This window comes from Bombina bombina, chromosome 6 (assembly GCF_027579735.1).
Source record: "Bombina bombina isolate aBomBom1 chromosome 6, aBomBom1.pri, whole genome shotgun sequence".
NCBI classification, from domain to species: domain Eukaryota; kingdom Metazoa; phylum Chordata; class Amphibia; order Anura; family Bombinatoridae; genus Bombina; species Bombina bombina.
The window spans coordinates 1138163951-1138191441 of record NC_069504.1 but is presented as its reverse complement, the minus strand read 5'-3'; the positions used below and the strand labels follow the sequence as shown (position 1 = coordinate 1138191441).

The 27491-nt window shown below is 36.9% G+C and overlaps 1 protein-coding gene across 1 annotated transcript in view; it reads left to right on the top strand.

Moving 5' to 3' along the window:
• The window catches only part of LOC128664923 (N-acylneuraminate cytidylyltransferase-like), a 299525-nt gene that overhangs the window by 174889 nt on the left and 97145 nt on the right, over window positions 1-27491 (top strand). The window contains exon 4 of the mRNA XM_053719716.1: window positions 25187-25317. Coding sequence (XP_053575691.1) covers window positions 25187-25317 — 131 coding nt within the window. The remainder of the gene's footprint in view (window positions 1-25186; window positions 25318-27491) is intronic.

Here is a 27491-nt window from a genome sequence, read left to right as displayed (position 1 = left end):
GACAGATATAACATACTGAATAATGTTCATTCACAATAACAAATAATTTACATAGTACATAGAATATGAGGGTGGATGATGTAGATAATAGAAAGTAGGACCTATTTGTATGTTTAATAGGGATGGGCGAATGTGTTTATATCGGAATTCGAATGTTAGAACGAATGTTATTGTAGAAATTCGATTTGCATAATAGAATGTTGATAAGAATCAATATTCTTAAAAATTTGATTTCGAATGATATTTACAGTTTTCGAATGTCACATTCGAATTCGAATGTCACATTCGAATATAACATTCGAATTCGAATATTACATTTATAAAACACAATTGTAGACTAGAAACACTATTTCGAATGTCACATTCGAATCGAATGTCACATTCAAATCGAATGTCACATTCAAATTCGAATATTACATTTATAAAACACAGTATTAGACTAGAAATACTATTTTGAATTTGAATGTCACATTCGAATTCGAATGTCCCATTCGAATTCGAATATTACATTTCGAAATTGAATGAATACATAGCTAAACATTCTATTATTCGAACGAATATTTTCTAATTTTATTGAAAAATTCGAAAACGAAAATTCGAAAATAGAATGATAGAATGTTATATAAACATTCAAAATTCAATTCGAATGAACGAATGTATCAAAATTCGTTTTACATTTCGAATTTTTAGAAACATTCGCCCATCCCTAATGTTTAACATGGAAGCGGTAGAAGAGACAATTTTTTGAATTAGAAATTTTCTGGGCACTTCTCTGTAGGTCATCTTATAACTCCATCCATGAATATGTGAATGAACTTAGTAGAAAGTTCCATGTTGCACAGGAAATACAAGTTTTTTCAGAAATGCGAACCTGTGTGTATATTGGTTCAGCAGCATTCCTGAAAAAAACTTGACAGATATAACATACTGAATAATGTTCATTCACAATAACAAATAATTTACATAGTACATAGAATATGAGGGTGGATGATGTAGATAATAGAAAGTAGGACCTATTTGTATGGTTAACATGGAAGCGGTAGAAGAGACAATTTTTTTAATTAGAAATTTTCTGGGCACTTCTCTGTAGGTCATCTTATAACTCCATCCATGGATATGTGAATGAACTTAGTAGAAAGTTCCATGTTGCACAAGAAATACAAGTTTTTTCAAAAATGTTGCTGAACAATACACACCCAGGTTTGATCACACTGTGCTGTGAATTGTGTTATATCTATTGTACTGTCACATGAGATGTCCCTCAGTAATACCGTGCTGTGTATTGTGTTATATTTTTTGGACTGTCACACGAGTTGTCCCTCAGTAACACTGTGCTGTGTATAGTATATTTATTGTCCTGTCACGTGAGATGTACATCAGTAACACTGTGCTGTGTATTGTATATTTATTGTTCTGTCACGTGAGATGTACATCAGTAACACCGTGCAGAGAGAGAAGGGCGCCTCCTAGTGTAGCCAATTTTTTATAAAGGAAATAATGCAAATGCAAGCATACTCAGAATATGGGAAGGCAGAGATAGTGCCTAGGTGAACGGTCTGGGAACTTCACAGTGTCCCAGCTAACTGTGCACTAAGCTGAGGGCTGCTCCTCCCAAACGCAGAAGATATATCTGTGATCTGAAAATTAGGAGAGAAAACAAGAGGGCGACCCCTAGTGCAGATCAATATTGAACAAGTGGTGAATATCTGCTTGTGCTTACGAATGGATACTCACAGTGGGTATTGCACCCTGTAGTGCAAATGTAGCGTACTAGGAATATTATGGTGTCCTAGTGCACATATCCACCCAAGTGGCACTGTCGTAGTAGGAGGTGAACTTCGAGTGTATAAGGATGGACGTCAGGATGATGAAAAAAGAGAACTCCAGTATCGATGTAAAAATATTTAATTAAAAAGATAAAAGAAAAAATACACAGATCTACAATGACATCTGTTGTAAAATGCTACGCGTTTCTAAGCGCTCACCGCGCTTTTTCCTCAGGCAAATGATACTGAATATACTGGAGTCTCTTACATATATACCCCTGTATAGGCTTAATGGGATCAGCTGTAACTCATTAAAACAGGTGCTGCATAGATTAACTCCCTTGATATTCTAACCGGATGTTACAGAAAATACAAGGGATACAATACAATGTGCATAAACGAAAATATCTAATACAATATAATATACTAATCATTCTCGACATGTATAAACTTGAATAAAAAATATATAAATATCCTGAAATTTGGGCTCTCTGAGTTGTCTTAAATGTGTAAAAACATTATTATAAATGATTATGAATATTTGTCATATTATATGTACATATATATATAAAAAATATATTACTGCAACATGCGCTATTTGAATATCTATTTTTGTTCCTTGATGGTATTTGTGGAAATGAGCCGAGGTGTAAATAATAAACTGTCATAGAGTGTGATCTTATATTTCTTAACATAAAAGGGGTGTGTATCACTGAACGAATGAGGATGTTGTGATAAATATCCAATCTGATTGCTTCGTCAGGTCGGGGTGTGTATCGCTAAACTAATGAGAGTGCTATATTCAAAATGACCCCGATCGTGTAATGTGTTGCTCCATATGATTGGGGCTCAGGATGTGTATCCAATGACGTAAAGGTTACGTTAGGATGCGTGCGATGACTCCCATAGATACAGAATCTGTTACCTATGTTACTATGTGTGTGCATAACGTGTTTGTGCAGCTAATGTGAAAGGGAATGAGATTCAACCGAAGTTAATTGCTGATACCTCAATGTGCGAAAATAATGTACTTAGTGAACCCTAACTAATGCGTCTACTAACTACAAACATGACTTGATATGTATATAAAAAGAGTGTATAAGTACAGCATACCATATATTGAAATGTGTGTATGCGTCTGTGTTCTTGTAATGATAGATACAAATGTATTGCATCATTATATCTAAACTTGTATATTGTGAAAAAATAAATAATAATAAATCTACCTAAGCCCTATGTGTGCATAAATATGTGTAATATGTGAATTAAATATGTGAAATACTGCTAGATATAAGATCTAGAAACTCAATTTTAAAATAGAAATACAATGTTGAAGAATGCATTCACAACTATAAGAGTTGTTCGGGTGATGGATTTGATATAAAAGTATCATATTATAAAGTGATAAACGTGATTTAATAATATATGAAGTGCAATATGTATATCATGTAGAAATGTAATTCAAAAATATGTGTGATGTGCAACAATATTAAATGTATAGGGGATGTGTTAAAAAGCAGCAGAATCTATTACTTCATTAAGGCCCTCTGGATATAGAGTTTTAAATTGATAGATCCAAAAGGTTTCCCTCTGGCGTAATTTAGTCATTCTATTTTGGGAACTTATGGCAGGAATAATTTCCAATGGGGTAATGTTCATGACACAGTTATTTTTGCCATGTGTGGAAAAATGGTGCCTAGAGGTACTATATTTATCAGATCCCTTCAGGATACATCTCAAATGTTCTGACCATCTTTGTCTAATTTTCCTACAGGTGCGACCTATATATTGTAGGCCACACAAGCATGTTATACAGTAAACTACATAGTTGGAGTTGCATGTTATTCTTTGAGTAATGGCAAAGGATTCTCCAGTGCTGTTAGATATAATGTTTTTAAGGCCATTGGTGATGTACTTACACATATTGCATCTATTTTTGTTGCATCTATAAGTTCCTATGTTTAACATCATAGAGCTGTGAGAACTATTATTAGGAGTTTTGAGCTTACGTTTGCACATAACAACCTTACTAGGTGCCAGTTTTTCTTTGATAGTAGGGGCTCTTTTAAATGTACATCTAGGTTTATCTTGTAATATTGTTTTAAAAATGGGGTCCCGTTTGAGTAATGGCCAGTGTTTGAACAGAATCTTTTTATCACTTTATAGTTATTATTATATCTAGTGATGAATGAAGATTCAAAATGTGAATCCTCATTTATGGGTTTATTTAGAATTTTTGGTTTTAAACAATTCTCCTCTATTCAGAGAGCGTGCTTTTTGAAAGCCTAATTCTATTAATTCTTCTGGATAGTGTTTCTCCTTAAATTTATTTTTGAGAAGTATGCTTTGTGTATCGTAAGTAGTTATATCTGTACAATTACGCCGAATCCTCCTAAACTGGCTATATGGAATATTTGTCTTCCAACTAGTGTGGTGGTTGCTAAAGTAATCCAAAAAATTATTACTGTCTACCTGTTTGAAAAAGGTACATGACTGAATGCCATTATCCTCTCCCCACATTAGGGTCACATCCAGAAAATCGATTCTATCTGTTTGGATGTTCCAAGTAAATTGGATTCCCATAGTGTTATCATTGAGATAATTTTGAAAGGAGGCAAGTGTAGCGGATGATCCCCTCCAAACAAATAATAGGTCGTCTATATAACGGCCATAGAAGACCAGATTTTGCTCCCATTTTGCATTATAGATGTACTTGGATTCAAAAGTGCCCATAAATAAATTTGCAAAACTGGGAGCAAATCTGGTCCCCATGGCCGTTCCCTTGGTCTGAAGAAAGAAATTATCCAGAAACTTAAAATAATTATGAGTTAATATGAAATGTATGAGTTTGAGCAAATAATTCTTCTGAATGTCAGACATATACGGATCTTCACTAAGATAACTGTCTACAGAGTCTAAGCCTATGTCGTGTTTGATATTGGAATAAAGGGAGCTTACATCACAAGATACCCAAACTAGATGTTGTTCTTTTTTAATTTCAGATAATTTTTGCAGTAAATCGGTAGTGTCTTTTATGTAGGATCTAAGTTGAATGACGTATCTTTGGAGGTAATAATCGATGTATAATGAGAGGTTATCAGTGAGACTATTCATACCCGCAATGATTGGTCGACCGGGAGGATTATGGATTTGTTTATGAATCTTTGGTAAGTGGTAGTAATATGGAATGTTATGATTAGTGGGTATGAGAATTTTTTTCTCTTTTTTTGTTAGAATACCATGTTCATGGCCATAAGTGATTAGTTTTTTAAGTTCTTTGGTATATGTATCTGTAGGGTCTATTGAGAGTTGTTTATAATAGTCTTTATCTAACAGAATCTTCCTAGCCTCACATATATAATCTTCGTAGTTTTGTATTACTAGACCGCCGCCTTTGTCAGCTTGGCGGATTATATTATATTATATAACAATATATGGCCCAATGAACAAAGGGCTTTACGTAACCTTTCAAATGACAATACGATCATAATCCGCCAAGCTGACAAAGGCGGCGGTCTAGTAATACAAAACTACGAAGATTATATATGTGAGGCTAGGAAGATTCTGTTAGATAAAGACTATTATAAACAACTCTTAATAGACCCTACAGATACATATACCAAAGAACTTAAAAAACTAATCACTTATGGCCATGAACATGGTATTCTAACAAAAAAAGAGAAAAAAATTCTCATACCCACTAATCCTAACATTCCATATTACTACCACTTACCAAATATTCATAAACAAATCCATAATCCTCCCGGTCGACCAATCATTGCGGGTATGAATAGTCTCACTGATAACCTCTCATTATACATCGATTATTACCTCCAAAGATACGTCATTCAACTTAGATCCTACATAAAAGACACTACCGATTTACTGCAAAAATTATCTGAAATTAAAAAAGAACAACATCTAGTTTGGGTATCTTGTGATGTAAGCTCCCTTTATTCCAATATCAAACACGACATAGGCTTAGACTCTGTAGACAGTTATCTTAGTGAAGATCCGTATATGTCTGACATTCAGAAGAATTATTTGCTCAAACTCATACATTTCATATTAACTCATAATTATTTTAAGTTTCTGGATAATTTCTTTCTTCAGACCAAGGGAACGGCCATGGGGACCAGATTTGCTCCCAGTTTTGCAAATTTATTTATGGGCACTTTGAATCCAAGTACATCTATAATGCAAAATGGGAGCAAAATCTGGTCTTCTATGGCCGTTATATAGACAACCTATTATTTGTTTGGAGGGGATCATCCGCTACACTTGCCTCCTTTCAAAATTATCTCAATGATAACACTATGGGAATCCAATTTACTTGGAACATCCAAACAGATAGAATCGATTTTCTGGATGTGACCCTAATGTGGGGAGAGGATAATGGCATTCAGTCATGTACCTTTTTCAAACAGGTAGACAGTAATAATTTTTTGGATTACTTTAGCAACCACCACACTAGTTGGAAGACAAATATTCCATATAGCCAGTTTAGGAGGATTCGGCGTAATTGTACAGATATAACTACTTACGATACACAAAGCATACTTCTCAAAAATAAATTTAAGGAGAAACACTATCCAGAAGAATTAATAGAATTAGGCTTTCAAAAAGCACGCTCTCTGAATAGAGGAGAATTGTTAAAACCAAAAATTCTAAATAAACCCATAAATGAGGATTCACATTTTGAATCTTCATTCATCACTAGATATAATAATAACTATAAAGTGATAAAAAAGATTCTGTTCAAACACTGGCCATTACTCAAACGGGACCCCATTTTTAAAACAATATTACAAGATAAACCTAGATGTACATTTAAAAGAGCCCCTACTATCAAAGAAAAACTGGCACCTAGTAAGGTTGTTATGTGCAAACGTAAGCTCAAAACTCCTAATAATAGTTCTCACAGCTCTATGATGTTAAACATAGGAACTTATAGATGCAACAAAAATAGATGCAATATGTGTAAGTACATCACCAATGGCCTTAAAAACATTATATCTAACAGCACTGGAGAATCCTTTGCCATTACTCAAAGAATAACATGCAACTCCAACTATGTAGTTTACTGTATAACATGCTTGTGTGGCCTACAATATATAGGTCGCACCTGTAGGAAAATTAGACAAAGATGGTCAGAACATTTGAGATGTATCCTGAAGGGATCTGATAAATATAGTACCTCTAGGCACCATTTTTCCACACATGGCAAAAATAACTGTGTCATGAACATTACCCCATTGGAAATTATTCCTGCCATAAGTTCCCAAAATAGAATGACTAAATTACGCCAGAGGGAAACCTTTTGGATCTATCAATTTAAAACTCTATATCCAGAGGGCCTTAATGAAGTAATAGATTCTGCTGCTTTTTAACACATCCCCTATACATTTAATATTGTTGCACATCACACATATTTTTGAATTACATTTCTACATGATATACATATTGCACTTCATATATCATTAAATCACGTTTATCACTTTATAATATGATACTTTTATATCAAATCCATCACCCGAACAACTCTTATAGTTGTGAATGCATTCTTCAACATTGTATTTCTATTTTAAAATTGAGTTTCTAGATCTTATATCTAGCAGTATTTCACATATTTAATTCACATATTACACATATTTATGCACACATAGGGCTTAGGTAGATTTATTATTATTTATTTTTTCACAATATACAAGTTTAGATATAATGATGCAATACATTTGTATCTATCATTACAAGAACACAGACGCATACACACATTTCAATATATGGTATGCTGTACTTATACACTCTTTTTATATACATATCAAGTCATGTTTGTAGTTAGTAGACGCATTAGTTAGGGTTCACTAAGTACATTATTTTCGCACATTGAGGTATCAGCAATTAACTTCGGTTGAATCTCATTCCCTTTCACATTAGCTGCACAAACACGTTATGCACACACATAGTAACATAGGTAACAGATTCTGTATCTATGGGAGTCATCGCACGCATCCTAACGTAACCTTTACGTCATTGGATACACATCCTGAGCCCCAATCATATGGAGCAACACATTACACGATCGGGGTCATTTTGAATATAGCACTCTCATTAGTTTAGCGATACACACCCCGACCTGACGAAGCAATCAGATTGGATATTTATCACAACATCCTCATTCGTTCAGTGATACACACCCCTTTTATGTTAAGAAATATAAGATCACACTCTATGACAGTTTATTATTTACACCTCGGCTCATTTCCACAAATACCATCAAGGAACAAAAATAGATATTCAAATAGCGCATGTTGCAGTAATATATTTTTTATATATATATGTACATATAATATGACAAATATTCATAATCATTTATAATAATGTTTTTACACATTTAAGACAACTCAGAGAGCCCAAATTTCAGGATATTTATATATTTTTTATTCAAGTTTATACATGTCGAGAATGATTAGTATATTATATTGTATTAGATATTTTCGTTTATGCACATTGTATTGTATCCCTTGTATTTTCTGTAACATCCGGTGAGAATATCAAGGGAGTTAATCTATGCAGCACCTGTTTTAATGAGTTACAGCTGATCCCATTAAGCCTATACAGGGGTATATATGTAAGAGACTCCAGTATATTCAGTATCATTTGCCTGAGGAAAAAGCGCGGTGAGCGCTTAGAAACGCGTAGCATTTTACAACAGATGTCATTGTAGATCTGTGTATTCTTTCTTTTATCTTTTTAATTAAATATTTTTACATCGATACTGGAGTTCTCTTTTTTCATCATCCTGATGTCCATCCTTATACACTCGAAGTTCACCTCCTACTACGACAGTGCCACTTGGGTGGATATGTGCACTAGGACACCATAATATTCCTAGTACGCTACATTTGCACTACAGGGTGCAATACCCACTGTGAGTATCCATTCGTAAGCACAAGCAGATATTCACCACTTGTTCAATATTGATCTGCACTAGGGGTCGCCCTCTTGTTTTCTCTCCTAATTATCAGTAACACCGTGCTGTGCATTGTATATTTATTGTCCTGTCACGTGAGATGTACATCAGTAACACTGTGCTGTGCATTGTATATTTATTGTTCTGTCATGTGAGATGAAGCTCAGTAACACTGTGCTGTGTACTGTATATTTATTGCCCTGTCTCGTGAGATGTCCCTCAGTAACACTTTGCTGTGTATTGTATATTTTTTGTCCTGTCACATGAGATATCCCTCAGTAACACTTTGCTGTGTATTGTATATTTCTTGTCCTGTCACATGAGATATCGCTCAGTAACCCTCTGCTGTGTATTGTATATTTATCGTCCTGTCACATGAGTTGTCCCTCAGTAACACTGTGCTGTGTATTGTATATTTATTGTCCTGTCACATGAGTTGTCCCTCAGTAACACTATGCTGTGTATTGTATATTTATCGCCCTGTCTCATGAGATATCCCTCAGTAACACTGTGCTGTGTATTGTTTATTTATCGCCCTGTCTCGTGAGATATCCCTCAGTAACAATGTGCTGTGTATTGTGCTATATTTATTGTCCTGTCACGGGAGATGTCCCTCAGTAACACTGTGCTGTGTATTGTGCTATATTTATTGCCCTGTCTCATGAGTTGTCCCTCAGTAACACTGTGCTGTGTATAGTATATTTATTGCCCTGTCTCATGAGTTGTCCCTCAGTAACACTGTGCTGTGTATTGTATATTTATCGTCCTGTCACATGAGTTGTCCCTCAGTAACACTGTGCTGTGTATTGTGTAATATTTATTGTACTGTCTATCTATCTATCTATCCATCTATTGGGTACTTATAGAGCACAAACTAATCACCCGTGAGGGTCTCAAGGCGCTAAGGAAAAGCAGATAGGAGGGGGGGGGGGGGGAGGATATTGGCGATCAGTCAAAGAGCCAGGTTTTGAGGTCCTCTCTGAACTTTGTAAGGGAGGTGGATTGTCACATGAAATTTCCTTAAGTAACACCTTTGTATTGTGTTATATTTTTTGTACTGTCACATGAGTTGTCCCTCAGTAACACTGTGCTGTGTATAGTATATTTATTGTCCTGTCACATGAGATGTACATCAGTAACACTGTGCTGTGTATAGTATATTTTTTGTACTGTCACATGAGTTGTCCCTCAGTAACACTGCGCTGTGTATAGTATATTTATTGTCCTGTCACATGAGATGTACATCAGTAACACTGTGCTGTGTATAGTATATTTATTGTCCTGTCACATGAGATGTACATCAGTAACACTGTGCTGTGTATTTTATATTTATTGTTCTGTCACGTGAGATGAAGCTCAGTAACACTGTGCTGTGTATTGTATATTTATTGTCCTGTCACGTGAGATGAAGCTCAGTAACACTGTGCTGTGTATAGTATATTTATTGTCCTGTCACATGAGATGTACATCAGTAACACTGTGCTGTGTATTGCATATTTTTTTTCTTTTTTTTTTTCTTTTTTTTTATATAAAGAAATATTTAAATGATAATCAATTTTGTTTACTCTGTAAATTCCCTTTAATACCACATTTGAAACTTATTAACAATTGAAAACTTTATTAAGCATGCAACAATGTTTTAAAGCTGAACTACCGGGTCTACACTTGTGCAGCTTTTTTTTTTATATATATAGTGAAACTTGTAAAGACTAATCCAATAGATACTTCCATAAATGCCTGAAGATGACTTCAAGCTTTGGTTTGTTACTTAAACAATAATTGAAAAGTCTATATATAGCTCATGCTATATTTTCCACAAAGCTTTTGCATGCGTCAGTTGTGGGAAGCAGATGCGTTGCACCAACTATGTGATAAAACCTGGGTGTTTATTGGTTCAGCAGCATTCCTGAAAAAACTTGTGTCTCCTGTGCAACATGGTAGAAAAATGTTCTTTTTAAAAAAAAGATCACATTTTCAATGTTGTCAGAATCATTATGTATAGTTTTTTTGTTTTAAAAAAAAAAAAACAATTTTTATTGAGATTATTGACTGATATCACATATTGAATAATGTTCATTCACAATAACAAATAATTTACATAGTACATAGAATATGAGGGTGCATGATGTAGATAATAGAAAGTAGGACCTATTTGTATGTTTAACATGGAAGCGGTAGAAGAGACAATTTTGTGAATTAGAAATGTTCTGGGCACTACTTCTATGTAGGTCATCTTATAACTCCATCCATGGATATGTGAATGAACTTAGTAGAAAGAAATCTCATTTTTTAATAGGGGAAAAGTTTAGTATGTGGTAGTATGAGAAGAGAAATATAAGGGGTAAACAGCACACCAGAGACGCTTTAATATTGAGGTGGGGACAGATGGACATGTCCAGGGGTATGTTGATATAACATGAGCTGGTAAGTTTGTGAATATGACTTACAGTCAAGATCAGAAGGTGAATTATGGAGTTCTATAAACAAGCTCCTATCTTTGGTGAAAGACTCAGAAAACCTCAAATAAGGGATAGGGAGGGGGTATATTTAAAAGCGCTTAAGAAGAGCTCACTCTATGGGACTGCTGAAGTAAGGGATAACTATGAGCTGAATTCATACAGAGGGACGGGCAGCTCTATGTTATATGGTAATGATAGGGAGTAATAGTGCGTAAAATTACACAATTGAGGGTTACACTATGTAGTGGCAAACTGGTAAAATTGGCTGTAAAGGCAATAAAAACATTTGGGTGTTACAGATGTTCTAAGTTAAATATAACAGAAAATAGACCCAGATGAGTTTCACGTGGAATGGGGCAGCATTAAATCCCTCAATCTATTGAGAACCAAAATACAGATGGTGGACCCCTAAGATAGTGTAGTTAGGTCGAGTTATATGGTCCTTGCAGTAAATCTCAGCATTCTAATGAAACATTTTCAGAAACCATTGCTATTAACAAGCGACAATAGGAGTATATCACCACATGTACAGTATATATGATGAAGGCAGTATCTATACTTAATCAATGCTTATGTATTTGAGAAATAACTCATATGATATTACACAATCCCTGTACCCTGTAAAAGAATCAAGTCTGGACATATAGGGACCTAGAAACCACTGCATGAATAAACGAAGAACAATATGCCCATAAAATCAAACGTGTTTGTGTTTAAAGCGGTAATAATATAATTAGCTTCACGTCCATGTGCTGCATGAGATATAGTAAGGGGTATCATTTAGATGGATGTAACTGCCACCCCATATTGCATTGTTACCTATGGAAGAAGCCATATAAAGAGCTATGTCATAGACTCTGTCCCTCTGATTTGCTCATTAGGGCCTAAGGAGCTAATATATGTGTAATATAAGTACCCCTCACACCTTAGAAAGTAAAGGAGTAGTACCCTAGAACTGCTAGGTATGTAACTACATATATGAAAAACTGTTACATAGATGAGAGCTGCTATTAATCTTTTACCATACTTAAAGGGGCAGTCTAGTCAAAATTAAACTTTCATGATTCAGATAGGGCATGCGATTTTAAACAACTTTCCAATTTACTTCTATTATCTAATTTGCTTAGTTCTTTAGATATCTTTGTTGAAGAAATAGCAATACACATGTGTGAGCCAATCACACAAGGCCTCTATGTGCAGCAACCAATCAGCAGCTACTGAACATATCTAGATATGCTTTTCAGCAAGTGATATCAAGAGAATAAAGCAAATGAGATAATAGAAGTAAATTAGAAAGTTGTTTAAAATGACATGTTCTTTCTAAATCACAAAACAAAAAATTGGGTTTCATGTCCCTTTAAGTCTGGTATTAGCGTGAGCTGTTGATAGGTAGAGAAATATATTAGAAGAGATAATATAATAGGGCCATTAATACTATTACGCTTATAAAAATAAGGGAGAAGGAGCAAAGACTGAGGTGTCAGGATCTCCTATCTCATAATAAAACAGTGAGACCACCCATACATTACTTATGATCTAGTAATAGACTTACCGCTAGATTTAGAGTTCTGCGGCCAAAGGGGTGCGTTAGCTACACGTGCTTTTTACCCCCCCCCCCCACCTTTTAAATACCGCTGGTATTTAGAGTTCACAGAAGGGCTGCGTTAGGCTCCAAAAAGGGAGCGTACAGGCATATTTACCGCCACTGCAACTCTAAATACCAGCGGTGCTTACGGACGCGGCCAGCTTCAAAAACGTGCTTGTGCACGATTCCGATTTAAAAGTAAAACCTCAGCGCCTAATGATAACCTCTAAGCCTAGGGAGGGGGACTCCTAGCTAGTGCCCAATGGTAGAAACAGAATAGGAAAAGAAAAAATCCCAGGCGTCTACCCTAAGGAGGCTAGGTTTTAATAAAATTGGATGAAGAGAATAATTTGGTCTAAAAATGTGTTTTAATACATAGATTAGATAATTAAAAACTTAAATAACAATGTTCACAGATATAGACGAATTTAAACAAATTTAAACAAATTAAATACAAAAACTTCATGGATCCATGATAAATTACATATAAAATATCTATATAAAAACAGGGTAAAAAATCAAGGATAAGTGGTGGATAAAATCTTAGGTAATTATGTGCGGTTTAGCAGCAAGATGTTCCACATAAAATTAAGAACAATGTAAAAGTCAAAACAATTGCAGACAATCCTAGTAAAATATTTCAAGGTGAAGCGGTGAAAAGATCAGAGTGAAAAAACTGCAGTGGAAATTAAAAAAAAATATAAATATAAATAATAACTTTTCCTATGTGATCCAAAATTAGGGATAGGAGAAGTCTCTAGTCCTATTTAAATAATATAATCCAGTGACTGAGGATCTCAAAAAACAGGTGATACAAAATAATGTCAAAATATGTGCAAATGCTGCAAATTTGAGTGTGGAAATATCACGAAAAAAATAGCAAAAAATAGCAAAAAATAGTGTAGCAGCAATACAATAAAATAGTGTTTAAAAAGTTTGTTGAAAAAAATATAAGTTGAAAAAAATGTGGTGATAGTACTCCTAATGTTCTTCAAACGTGTGAATATTGGAGTACTATCACCACATTTTTTTCAACTTATATTTTTTTCAACAAACTTTTTAAACACTATTTTATTGTATTGCTGCTACACTATTTTTTGCTATTTTTTGCTATTTTTTTCGTGATATTTCCACACTCAAATTTGCAGCATTTGCACATATTTTGACATTATTTTGTATCACCTGTTTTTTGAGATCCTCAGTCACTGGATTATATTATTTAAATAGGACTAGAGACTTCTATCCCTAATTTTGGATCACATAGGAAAAGTTATTATTTATATTTATATTTTTTTTTAATTTCCACTGCAGTTTTTTCACTCTGATCTTTTCACCGCTTCACCTTGAAATATTTTACTAGGATTGTCTGCAATTGTTTTGACTTTTACATTGTTCTTAATTTTATGTGGAACATCTTGCTGCTAAACCGCACATAATTACCTAAGATTTTATCCACCACTTATCCTTGATTTTTTACCCTGTTTTTATATAGATATTTTATATGTAATTTATCATGGATCCATGAAGTTTTTGTATTTAATTTGTTTAAATTTGTTTAAATTCGTCTATATCTGTGAACATTGTTATTTAAGTTTTTAATTATCTAATCTATGTATTAAAACACATTTTTAGACCAAATTATTCTCTTCATCCAATTTTATTAAAACCTAGCCTCCTTAGGGTAGGCGCCTGGGATCTTTTCTTTTCCTTGTGCACGATTCCCCCATAGGAAACAATGGGGCAGTTTGAGCTGAAAAAAAAACCTAACACCTGCAAAAAAAGCAGCGTTCAGCTCCTAACGCAGCCCCATTGTTTCCTATGGGGAAACACTTCTTAAGTCTGCACCTAACACCCTAACATGTACCCCGAATCTAAACACCCCTAGCCTTACACTTATTAACCCCTAATCTGCCGCCCCCGCTATCGCTGACCCCTGCATAATTTTTTTTAACCCCTAATCTGCCGCTCCGTACACCGCGGCCACCTACATTATCCCTATGTACACCTAATCTGCTGCCCCTAACACCGCTGACCCCTATATTATATTTATTAACCCCTAATCTGCCGCCCCCAACGTCGCCGCCACCTACCTACAATTATCAACCCCTAATCTGCCGACCGGACCTCACCGCTACTATAATAAAGTTATTAACCCCTAATCCGCCTCACTCCCGCCTCAATAACCCTATAATAAATAGTATTAACCCCTAATCTGCACTCCCTAACATCACCGACACCTAACTTCAAGTATTAACCCCTAATCTGTCGACCAGACCTCACCGCTACTCTATTAAATTTATTAACCCCTAAAGCTAAGTCTAACCCTAACACTAACACCCCCCTAAATTAAATATAATTTTTATCTAACGAAATAAATTAACTCTTATTACATAAATTATTCCTATTTAAAGCTAAATACTTACCTGTAAAATAAACCCTAATATAGCTACAATATAAATTATAATTACATTGTAGCTATTTTAGCATTAATATTTATTTTACAGGCAACTTTGTAATTATTTTAACCAGGTACAATAGCTATTAAATAGTTAATAACTATTTAATAGCTACCTAGTTATAATAATTACAAAATTGCCTGTAAAATAAATCCTAACCTAAGTTACAATTAAACCTAACACTACACTATCAATAAATTAATTACATACAAATACCTACAATTATCTACAATTAAATAAACTAACTAAAGTACAAAAAATAAAAAAAGAACTAAGTTACTAAAAATAAAAAAAATAATTTACAAACATTAGAAAAATATTACAACAATTTTAAGCTAATTACACCTACTCTAAGCCCCCTAATAAAATAACAAAGCCCCCCAAAATAAAAAAATGCCCTACCCTATTCTAAAATAAAAATAGAAAATCTCTTTTACCTTACCAGCCCTTAAAAGGGCCTTTTGCGGGGCATGCCCCAAAGAATTCTGCTCTTTTTCCTGTAAAAAAAACCCATACAATACCCCCCCAACATTACAACCCACCACCCACATACCCCTAATCTAACCCAAACCCCCCTTAAATAAACTTAACACTAAGCCCCTGAAGATCTCCCTACCTTATCTTCACCACGCCGGGTATCACCGATCCGTCCAGAGGAGGCTCTGAAGTCTTGATCCAAACCCAAGTGGGGGCTGAAGAGGTCCATCATCGAGCTGAAGAGGTCCATCATCGGGCTGAAGAGGTCCATCATCGGGCTGAAGAGGTCCATCATCGGGCTAAAGTCTTGATCCAAGCGGGGGCTGAAGAGATCCATCATCCGGCTGAAGTCTTCTATCAAGCGGCATCTTCAATCTTCTTTCTTCCGGATCCATCTTCATCCCGCCGACGCGGAACATCCATCCTGGCCGACGACTTCTCGACGAATGACCGTTACTTTAAATAACGTCATCCAAGATGGCGTCCCTCGAATTCCGATTGGCTGATAGGATTCTATCAGCCAATCGGAATTAAGGTAGGAAAATTCTGATTGGCTGATGGAAACAGCCAATCAGATTTAAGTTCAATCCGATTGGCTGATTCAATCAGCCAATCAGATTGAACTTGCATTCTATTGGCTGATCGGAACAGCCAATAGAATGCAAGCTCAATCTGATTGGCTGATTCCATCAGCCAATCAGAATTTTCCTACCTTAATTCCGATTGGATGATAGAATCCTATCAGCCAATCAAAATTCGAGGGACGCCATCTTGGATGACGTCATTTAAAGGAACCGTCATTCATCGGGAAGTCGTCGGCCAGGATGGATGTTCCGCGTCGGCGGGATGAAGATGGATCTGGAAGAAAGAAGATTGAAGATGCCGCTTGATAGAAGACTTCAGCCAGATGATGGATCTCTTCAGCCCCCACTTGGATCAAGACTTCAGCTCGATGATGATGGACCTCTTCAGCCGGATGATGGACCTTTTCAGCCGGATGATGGACCTCTTCAGCCCGATGATGGACCTCTTCAGCCTGATGATGGACCTCTTCAGCCCCTGCTTGGTCTTGGATCAAGACTTCAGAGCCTCCTCTGGACGGATCAGTGATACCCGGCGTGGTGAAGATAAGGTAGGGAGATCTTCAGGGGCTTAGTGTTAGGTTTATTTAAGGGGGTTTGGGTTAGATTAGGGGTATGTGGGTGGTGGGTTGTAATGTTGGGGGGGTATTGTATGTTTTTTTTACAGGCAAAAGAGCAGAATTCTTTGGGGCATGCCCCGCAAAAGGCCCTTTTAAGGGCTGGTAAGGTAAAAGAGCTTTTCTATTTTTATTTTAGAATAGGGTAGGGCATTTTTTTATTTTTTGGGGCTTTGTTATTTTATTAGGGGGCTTAGAGTAGGTGTAATTAGCTTAAAATTGTTGTAATATTTTTCTAATGTTTGTAAATTATTTTTTTATTTTTTGTAACTTAGCTCTTTTTTTATTTTTTGTACTTTAGTTAGTTTATTTAATTGTAGATAATTGTAGGTATTTGTATGTAATTCATTTATTGATATTGTAGTGTTATATTTAATTGTAGATAATTGTAGGTATTTTATTTAATACATTTATTGATAGTGTAGTGTTAGGTTTAATTGTAATTTCGGTTAGGATTTATTTTACAGGTAATTTTGTAATTATTTTAGCTAGGTAGCTATTAAATAGTTATTAACTATTTAATAGCTATTGTAAATTGGTTAAAATAATTACAAAGTTACCTGTAAAATAAATATTAATCCTAAAATAGCTACAATGTAATTATAATTTATATTGTAGCTATATTAGGGTTTATTTTACAGGTAAGTATTTAGCTTTAAATAGGAATAATTTATTTAATAAGAGTTAATTTATTTCGTTAGATAAAAATTATATTTAACTTAGGGGGGTGTTAGTGTTAGGGTTAGACTTAGCTTTAGTGGTTAATAAATTTAATAGAGTAGCGGTGAGGTCTGGTCGACAGATTAGCGGTTAATACTTGAAGTTAGGTGTCGGTGATGTTAGGGAGTGCAGATTAGGGGTTAATACTTGAAGTTAGGTGTCAGTGATGTTAGGGAGGGCAGATTAGGGGTTAATACTATTTATTATAGGGTTATTGAGGCGGGAGTGAGGCGGATTAGGGGTTAATAAATTTATTATAGTAGCAGTGAGGTCCGGTCGGCAGATTAGGGGTTAATAATTGTAGGTAGGTAGCAGCGACGTTGGGGGCGGCAGATTAGGGGTTAATAAATATAATAATGGGGTCAGTGGTGTTAGGGGCAGCAAATTTGGGGTACATAGGGATAACGTAGGTTGCGGCGGTGTGCGGTCGGCAGATTAGGGGTTAAAATTTTTTATTATAGTGGCAGTGATGTGGGGGGGCCTCGGTTTAGGTTTACATAGGTAGTTTATGGGTGTTAGTGTACTTTAGAGCACAGTAGTTAAGAGCTTTATGAACCGGCATTAGCCCAGAAAGCTCTTAACTCCTGGCTTTTTGCTGCGGCTGGAGTCTTGCTGTTAGATTTCTAACGCTCACTTCAGCCAAGACTCTAAATACCAGTGTTAGAAAGATCCCATTGAAAAGATATGATACGCAAATGGCGTAGGGGGATCTGCAGTATGGAAAAGTCGCGGCTGCAAAGTGAGCGTTAGACCCTTTCCTGACTGACTCTAAATACCAGCGGTAGCCCAAAACCAGCGTTAGGAGCCCCTAACGCTGGTTTTGACGGCTAACGCAGAACTCTAAATCTAGGCAATAGTTTCATAGAGATAACTGGTTCTCTAAATGCTATATACTATGGGCTAGTGAAAATTTGGGAATAAAATTATAATAATCTAAGTGCCTTGTGAGTATGCATAGCGTGATTTAACAATAACATTGCAATAACAATATTCACAGTAATATATCCAACTAACATAATACCCCACAGTAAAATTTACAAGTAGCAGACAGAAGATAGCCAGTCACATGACCATTTAACGTGTAGAACATATAAACATGAAGATATGTAGTGAGAAACCAGCATCTTAATATTATGCATATAACAGTAATTAGTTAACTTCTAAATTTATAACCGACAACCATCCTTAATCAGTAGGTAACCAGGTACCCTGTATAGCATAGCCTGTAATGTCATCGAATTACCCAACACCTCTCTTTTATATCTGTGTGAGTACAAGTGCAACAAGGAGGTGGTTCTGTGGTCGGTCACAGGTGGGCCAAAATAAGTCAGGGATGTCCCCTCCATCAGTGGTATTACGTGGTATATGGCTATAGGGGATGAGACTCTCATATTTCGCAGCGATCTGTACATCCATGCCGCTGGCGTGCAGTAGGAGACCTTGATGTTTGCTCAGCATTTCAGGATACTGTGCTCTGCTGTTAAAACCCTTCCCCCTACAAGGAGCCTGTGAGTCCGTGACAAACACTGTAACTGCCCATGTCTCTGCGGTCTTGCCTGATTTGGGGTAACTGACAGCTTAACGGAAGATGTGCGGTCCGGTTCTGCTCTGCATTCCTTCAAGATCTCCCACTGATAAAGTGAGCCCCTGCTCCTCCGGCACCTGTCCGGACACCGTGTCATCTGGAGGCTTAGGGAAGGGGGGTAGCATAGTTGATCCAGGCTCCTCATGATGCGTCTCGTTATCCCTCACTTCAGTTCCATTTAATAGGCATATATCTTCTTCATCCCGTGGCACTCTTATTGCGTAGCAGGGATTGCCAACGTTTTGAAAGATCTGTAGTTCCAAGTCTTTATATAGAGATTGGATCTGTAAATAGAGGTCCTCTGCCATATATGAGCTGTGTATTCAGGTAGGGTTAAGCCGTGAAACAAAGCTAAACTGTTTTACACAATCAGTGGGCTGACCAGAGGAATATGATGAGCCAATGGTATTAGGCTGCAATTTTCTCAGATAGGCCAGAGTAAGTTTTCTGCTTGTAGGGACATGAAAATATTGAGTATAGTTATCTCCGTGTCTTCTTCTAGATGAATATCATAGTTTATGTAGCTAGATGGGGTATAACAAAGGAAATAGGCAGTAGAAAATTAAATTAGTTGAGGAGCGTCCTTAAAGTGCGTCCCTCCATGTCTGCTGCTTAGACACGCCCCCCGTGTATTGCATATTTATTGTCCTGTCACGTGAGATGTCTCTCACTAACACTGTGCTGTGCATTGCATATTTTTTGTCCTGTCACGTGAGATGTCCCTCAGTAACACTGTGCTGTGTATTGTATATTTATTGTCCTGTCACATGAGATGTCCCTCAGTAACACTGTGCTGTGTATTGTATATTTATTGTCCTGTCACGTGAGATGTCCCTCAGTAACACTGTGCTGTGTATTGTATATTTATTGTCCTGTCACTTGAGATGTCCCTCAGTAACACTGTGCTGGGTATTGTGCTATATTTATTGTCCAATCAAGTGAGATGTCCCTTACTAACACTCTGCTGTGTATTTCGCTATATTTATTGTCCTGTTACATGAAATATCCCTTAGTAACACTGTGCTGTGTATTGTGCTATATTTATTGTCCAGTCAAGTGAGATGTCTCTTAGTAACACTCTGCTGTGTATTTCGCTATATTTATTGTCCTGTCACATGAAATATCCCTCAGTAACACTGTGCTGTGTATTGTGCTACATTTATTGTCCTGTCAGATGAGATGTACATCAGTAACACTGTGCTGTGTATTGTATATTTATTATCCTGTCACATGAAATATCCCTCAGTAACACTGTGTTGTGTATTTTGCTATATTTTTTTTACTCTCACGTGAGATGTCCCTTAGTAATACTGTGCTGTGTATTGTGCTATATTTATTGTCCAGCCAAGTGAGATGTCCCTTAGTAACACTCTGCTGTGTGTTTTGCTATATATATTGTCCTGTCACGTGAGATGTATATCAGTAACACTGTGCTGTGTATTTTATATTTATTGTCCTGTCACGTGAAATATCCCTCAGTAACACTGTGCTGTGTATTTTGCTATATTTATTGTACTGTCACGTGAGATGTCCCTATGTAACACTGTGCTGTGTATTGTATATTTATTGCACTGTCACATGAGATGTCACTCAGTAAAAATGTGCTGTGTATTGTATATTTATTGTCCTTTCAAGTGAGATGTCCCTCAGTAACACTGTGCTGTGTATTGTATATTTATTGTCCTGTCATGTGAGATGTCCCTATGTAACACTGGGCTGTGTATTGTATATTTATTGTTCTGTCACGTGAGATGTCCCTCAGTAACACTGTGCTGTGTATTGTATATCTATTGTCCTGTCGCGTGAGATGTACCTCAGTAACACTGTGCTGTTTATTTTATATTTATTGTCCTGTTACTTGAGATGTCCCTCAGTAACACTGTGCTGTGTATGGTATATTTATTATTCTGTCATGTGAGATGTCCCTAAGTAACACTGTGCCGTGTATTGCAGTATATTTATTGTTCTGTCACGTGGGATGTCCTTCAGTAACACTGTGCTGAGTATTGTATATTTATTGTTCTGTCACGTTAGATGTCCATCAGTAACACTTGGCTGTGTACTGTATATTTATTGTCCTCTCACATGAGATGTCTCTCAGTAACACTGTGCTGTGTACTGTATATTTATTGTCCTCTCACATGAGATGTCCCTCAGCAACACGGTGCTGAGTATTGTATATTTATTGTTCTGTCACGTTAGATGTCCATCAGTAACACTTGGCTGTGTACTGTATATTTATTGTCCTCTCACATGAGATGTCTCTCAGTAACACTGTGCTGTGTACTGTATATTTATTGTCCTCTCACATGAGATGTCCCTCAGCAACACGGTGCTGTATATTGTATATTTATTGTCCTCTCACATGAGATGTCCCTCAGTAACACTGTGCTGTGTATTGTATATTTATTGTCCTGTCACGTTAGATGTCCCTCAGTAACACTGTGCTGTGTATTGTATAATTATTGTCCTGTCACGTCAAATGTACCTCAGTAACACTGTGCTTTGCATTGTATATTTTTTGTCCTGTCACGTGAAATGTCCCTCTGTAACACTGTGCTGTGTATTGTATATTTATTGTCCTGTCACATGAGATGTCCCTCAGTATCACTGTGCTGTGAATTGTGTTATATCTATTGTACTGTCACATGAGATGTCCTTCAGTAACACTGTGCTTTGTATTGTGTCATATTTTTTGTACTGTCACACGAGTTGTCCCTCAGTAACACTGTGCTGTGTATAGAATATTTATTGTCCTGTCACGTGAGATGTACATCAGTAACACTGTGCTGTGTATTGTATATTTATTGTCCTTTCACGTGAGATGTCCCTCAGTAACACTGTGTTGTGTATTGTAATTTATTTTGTCATTTCACGTGAGTTGTCCCTCAGTAACACTCTGCTGTGTATTGTATATTTATTGTCCTGTCAAATGAGTTGTCCCTCAGTAACACTGTGCTGTTTATTGTGTTATATTTATTGTCCTGTCACGTGAGATGTACCTCAGTCAAACTTTGCTGTGTATTGTGTTATATTTATTGTCCTGTCACATGAGATATTCCTCAGTAACACTGTGCTGTGTATTGTGCTATATTTATTGTACTGTCACGTGAGATGTCCCTCAGTAACACTTTGCTGTGTATTGTGCTATATTTATTGTCCAGTCAAGTGAGATGTCCCTTAGTAACACTGTGCTGTGTATTGTGCTATATTTATTGTCCTTTCACGTGATTTATCCCTCAGTAACACTGTGCTGTGTATTGTGCTATATTTATTGTACTGTCACGTAAGATGTCCCTATGTAACACTGTGCTGTGTATTGTATATTTATTGTACTGTCACAGAGATGTCACTCAGTAACAATGTGCTGTGTATTATATATTTATAGTCCTGTCACGTGAGATGTCCCTATGTAACACAGGGCTGTGTATTGTATATTTATTGTTCTGTCACGTGAGATGTATCTCAGTAACACTGTGCTGTGTATTGTATATTTATTGTTCTGTCGCGTGAGATGTACCTCATTAACACTGTGCTGTGTATTGTATATTTATTGTTCTGTTATGTGAGATGTCCCTCAGTAACACTGTGCTGTGTATTGTATATTTTTTGTCCTGTCAAGTGAGATATCCCTCAGTAACACTGTGATCTGTATTGTATATTTATTGTTCTGTCACGTGAGATGTCCCTCAGTAACACTGTGCCGTGTATTGCGGTATATTAATTGTACTGTCACGTGAGATGTCCCTCAGTAACTCTGTGCTGTGTATTGCAGTATATTTATTGTCCTGTCACGTGAGATGTCCCTCAGTAACTCTGTGCTATGTATTGTATATTTATTGTCCTGTCACGTGAGATGTCCCTCAGTAACTCTGTGCTGTGTATTGTATATTTATTGTCCTGTCACGTGAGATGTCGCTCAGTAACTCTGTGCTATGTATTGTATATTTATTGTCCTGTCACGTGAGATGTCGCTCAGTAACTCTGTGCTGTGTATTGTATATTTATTGTCCAGTCACGTTAGATGTCCCTCAGTAACTCTGTGCTGTGTTTTGTATATTTATTGTCCAGTCACGTGAGATGTCCCTCAGTAATACTGTGCTGTGTATTGTATATTTATTGTCCTGTCACGTGAGATGTCGCTCAGTAACTCTGTGCTGTGTATTGTATATTTATTGTCCTGTCACAAGAGATGTCCCTCAGTAACTCTGCGCTGTGTATTGTATATTTATTGTCCTGTCACGTGAGATGTCGCTCAGTAACTCTGTGCTTTGTATTGTATATTTATTGTCCAGTCATGTGAGATGTCCCTCAGTAACTCTGTGCTGTGTATTGTATATTTATTGTCCTGTCACGTGAGATGTCGCTCAGTAACTCTGTGCTATGTATTGTTTATTTATTGTCCTGTCACCTGAGATGTCGCTCAGTAACTCTGTGCTGTGTATTGTATATTTATTGTCCAGTCACGTGAGATGTCGCTCAGTAACTCTGTGCTGTGTATTGTATATTTATTGTCCAGTCACGTGAGATGTCCCTCAGTAACTCTGTGCTGTGTATTGTATATTTATTGTCCTGTCACGTGAGATGTCGCTCAGTAACTCTGTGCTATGTATTGTTTATTTATTGTCCTGTCACGTGAGATGTTGCTCAGTAACTCTGTGCTGTGTATTGTATATTTATTGTCCAGTCACGTGAGATGTCCCTCAGTAACTCTGTGCTGTGTATTGTATATTTATTGTCCAGTCACGTGAGTTGTCCCTCAGTAACTCTGTGCTGTCTATTGTGCTATATTTATTGTCCTGTCCCGTGAGATGTCCCTCAGTAACTCTGTGCTGTGTATTGTGCTATATTTATTGTCCTGTCCCGTGAGATGTCCCTCAGTAACTCTGTGCTGTGTATTGCGGTGTATTTATTGTTCTGTCACAAGAGTTGTGTCTCTGCAATGTTGTGTTGCGAATTGCTGTGTATTTATTGTCCTATCACGTGAATAACCCCTCGGTAAAGTGATATTTTTTTGTTTTAAGCTTCTGACCCATCAACATGAGAAAAATATGGATTTCCCTCTGCTGAACAGATGTTGTTTTCAAGCTTTTGGGGCATGTTACAGTGTTTAGCTGAGGGAGATTCCTTAAAGAAACATGATACCCAAATGTAGAAGCACTTGAAAGTGATGCATCATAGAAACCGTACTAGAAAATATCACCTGAACATCTCTATGTAAAGAAGCAAAATATTTTACCTCAAAATTTCTTCAGCAGCCACATCCCATTGTAAAGGGACTTTTAACAGCCAATCAGGATGCTAGTGTCAGGACTTGCAAGGAATCGTGTGTGGCAATGTGCAGCTCATGTTATTTCCCTATTCAGTTTAAGGAGGTTTACTATAAAATCTCACAAGATCACAGTAAACCAAAGTATGAAATTAGCACCGATGAAGCTGATTGGCTTTTTTTTTAACATGTTGCCGACAGAAACTAAAGGATAACTGTTTACAGACCACTTATTTTTGTGAGCTGAATACATTTTGAGGTAAAAATTCTTCCTTTTTTACAGAGATGTTCAGGGGATATTTTCTTGTCATCATTTTACAGTTACACTGCATCACTTTCAAGTAATTTTGCGTATCGGTATTATGTCCCTTTAATAGGACAGGAACGTGAATATCTTCATGCAATTTTTCAATTTATGATATACGTTTGTTAAATTGAGTTAGAGTGTTTTATGTTTATAATCAGTTACACTTCCTAACCATATGTTTAACCCCTGCAGTGGACTAAACACAAAGCTAAAATCCCGCTTGGGAGCTGTTGCATGTTGCAGGGGGCAGTTGGTGATTGTCAGCTGCATGTCTTCCCTGATTGGCTCTGGCTCACCAGCAGTGTGTAGTGTGTTGCAGGATGTTGTCTATGTGTGTTACGCTAGAGCATATTACTTACACACAGTACTAATTGTGTCACTATCTGAACAGGGGAGACGACAGTGTCAGAGAACTTTAACCCTTCACACAGACCACGTCGGCAGGACTGGAGGGGCGAGCTGTATGAAAACGGATCATTTTATTTCATGACGCGAGAAATCATCACAAAAGGAGAATTGCAGGTGAGGGGTTCAGATGTACTCTAGGATATAGAGAAAGCACCACAGAAACGCTATCTGCCATTCTCTTAAACACGGGGTAAAGTTACTAGTCAGTGTTCCCTCTAAGGACAATTTGGTGAGCGCCCCCAGCAGTGAAACAGTTAGGCCTAGATTTAGAGTTCGGCGGTAAAAGGGCTGTTAACGCTCCGCGGGTTTTTTTCTGGCCGCACCATAAATTTAACTCTGGTATCGAGAGTTCAAACAAATGCTGCGTTAGGCTCCAAAAAAGGAGCGTAGAGCATTTTTACCGCAAATGCAACTCTCGATACCAGAGCTGCTTACGGACGCGGCCGGCATCAAAAACGTGCTCGTGCACGATTCTCCCATAGGAAACAATGGGGCTGTTTGAGCTGAAAAAAAACCTAACACCTGCAAAAAAGCAGCGTTCAGCTCCTAACGCAGCCCCATTGTTTCCTATGGGGAAACACTTCCTACGTCTGCACCTAACACTCTAACATGTACCCCGAGTCTAAACACCCCTAGCCTTACACTTATTAACCCCTAATCTGCCGCCCACGCTATCGCTGACCCCTGCATTACACTTTTAACCCCTAATCTGCCGCTCCGTAAAACGCCGCCACCTACGTTATCCCTATGTACCCCTAATCTGCTGCCCTAACATCGCCGACCCCTATGTTATATTTATTAACCCCTAATCTGCCCCCCACAACGTCGCCGACACCTGCCTACACTTATTAACCCCTAATCTGCCGAGCGGACCTGAGCGCTACTATAATAAAGTTATTAACCCCTAATCCGCCTCACTAACCCTATCATAAATAGTATTAACCCCTAATCTGCCCTCCCTAACATCGCCGACACCTACCTTCAATTATTAACCCCTAATCTGCCGACCGGAGCTCACCGCTACTCTAATAAATGTATTAACCCCTAAAGCTAAGTCTAACCCTAACACTAACACCCCCCTAAGTTAAATATAATTTTTATCTAACGAAATAAATTAACTCTTATTAAATAACTTATTCCTATTTAAAGCTAAATACTTACCTGTAAAATACATCCTAATATAGCTACAATATCAATTATAATTATATTATAGCTATTTTAGGATTAATATTTATTTTACAGGCAACTTTGTAATTATTTTAACCAGGTACAATAGCTATTAAATAGTTAAGAACTATTTAATAGTTACCTAGTTAAAATAATAACAAATTTACCTGTAAAATAAATCCTAACCTAAGTTATAATTAAACCTAACACTACCCTATCAATAAAATAATTAAATAAACTACCTACAATTACCTACAATTAACCTAACACTACACTATCAATAAATTAATTAAACACAATTGCTACAAATAAATACAATTAAATAAACTAGCTAAAGTACAAAAAATAAAAAAGAACTAAGTTACAGAAAATAAAAAAATATTTACAAACATAATAAAAATATTACAACAATTTTAAACTAATTACACCTACTCTAAGCCCCCTAATAAAATAACAAAGCCCCCCAAAATAAAAAATTCCCTACCCTATTCTAAATTAAAAAAGTTACAAGCTCTTTTACCTTACCAGCCCTGAACAGGGCCCTTTGCGGGGCATGCCCCAAGAATTTCAGCTCTTTTGCCTGTAAAAGAAGAAATACAATACCCCCCCCCCCCCAACATTACAACCCACCACCCACATACCCCTAATCTAACCCAAACCCCCCTTAAATAAACCTAACACTAATCCCCTGAAGATCTTCCTACCTTGTCTTCACCATCCAGGTATCACCGATCCGTCCTGGCTCCAAGATCTTCATCCAACCCAAGCGGGGGTTGGCGATCCATAATCCGGTGCTCCAAAGTCTTCCTCCTATCCGGCAAGAAGAGGACATCCGGACCGGCAAACATCTTCTCCAAGCGGCATCTTCGATCTTCTTCCATCCGGTGCGGAGCAGGTCCATCTTGAAGCAGGCGACGCGGATCCATCCTCTTCTTCCGATGTCTCCCGACTAATGACGGTTCCTTTAAGGACGGAACAGCCAATAGAATGCGAGCTCAATCTGATTGGCTGATTGGATCAGCCAATCGGATTGAACTTGATTCTGATTGGCTGATTCCATCAGCCAATCAGAAAATTCCTACCTTAATTCCGATTGGCTGATAGAATCCTATCAGCCAATC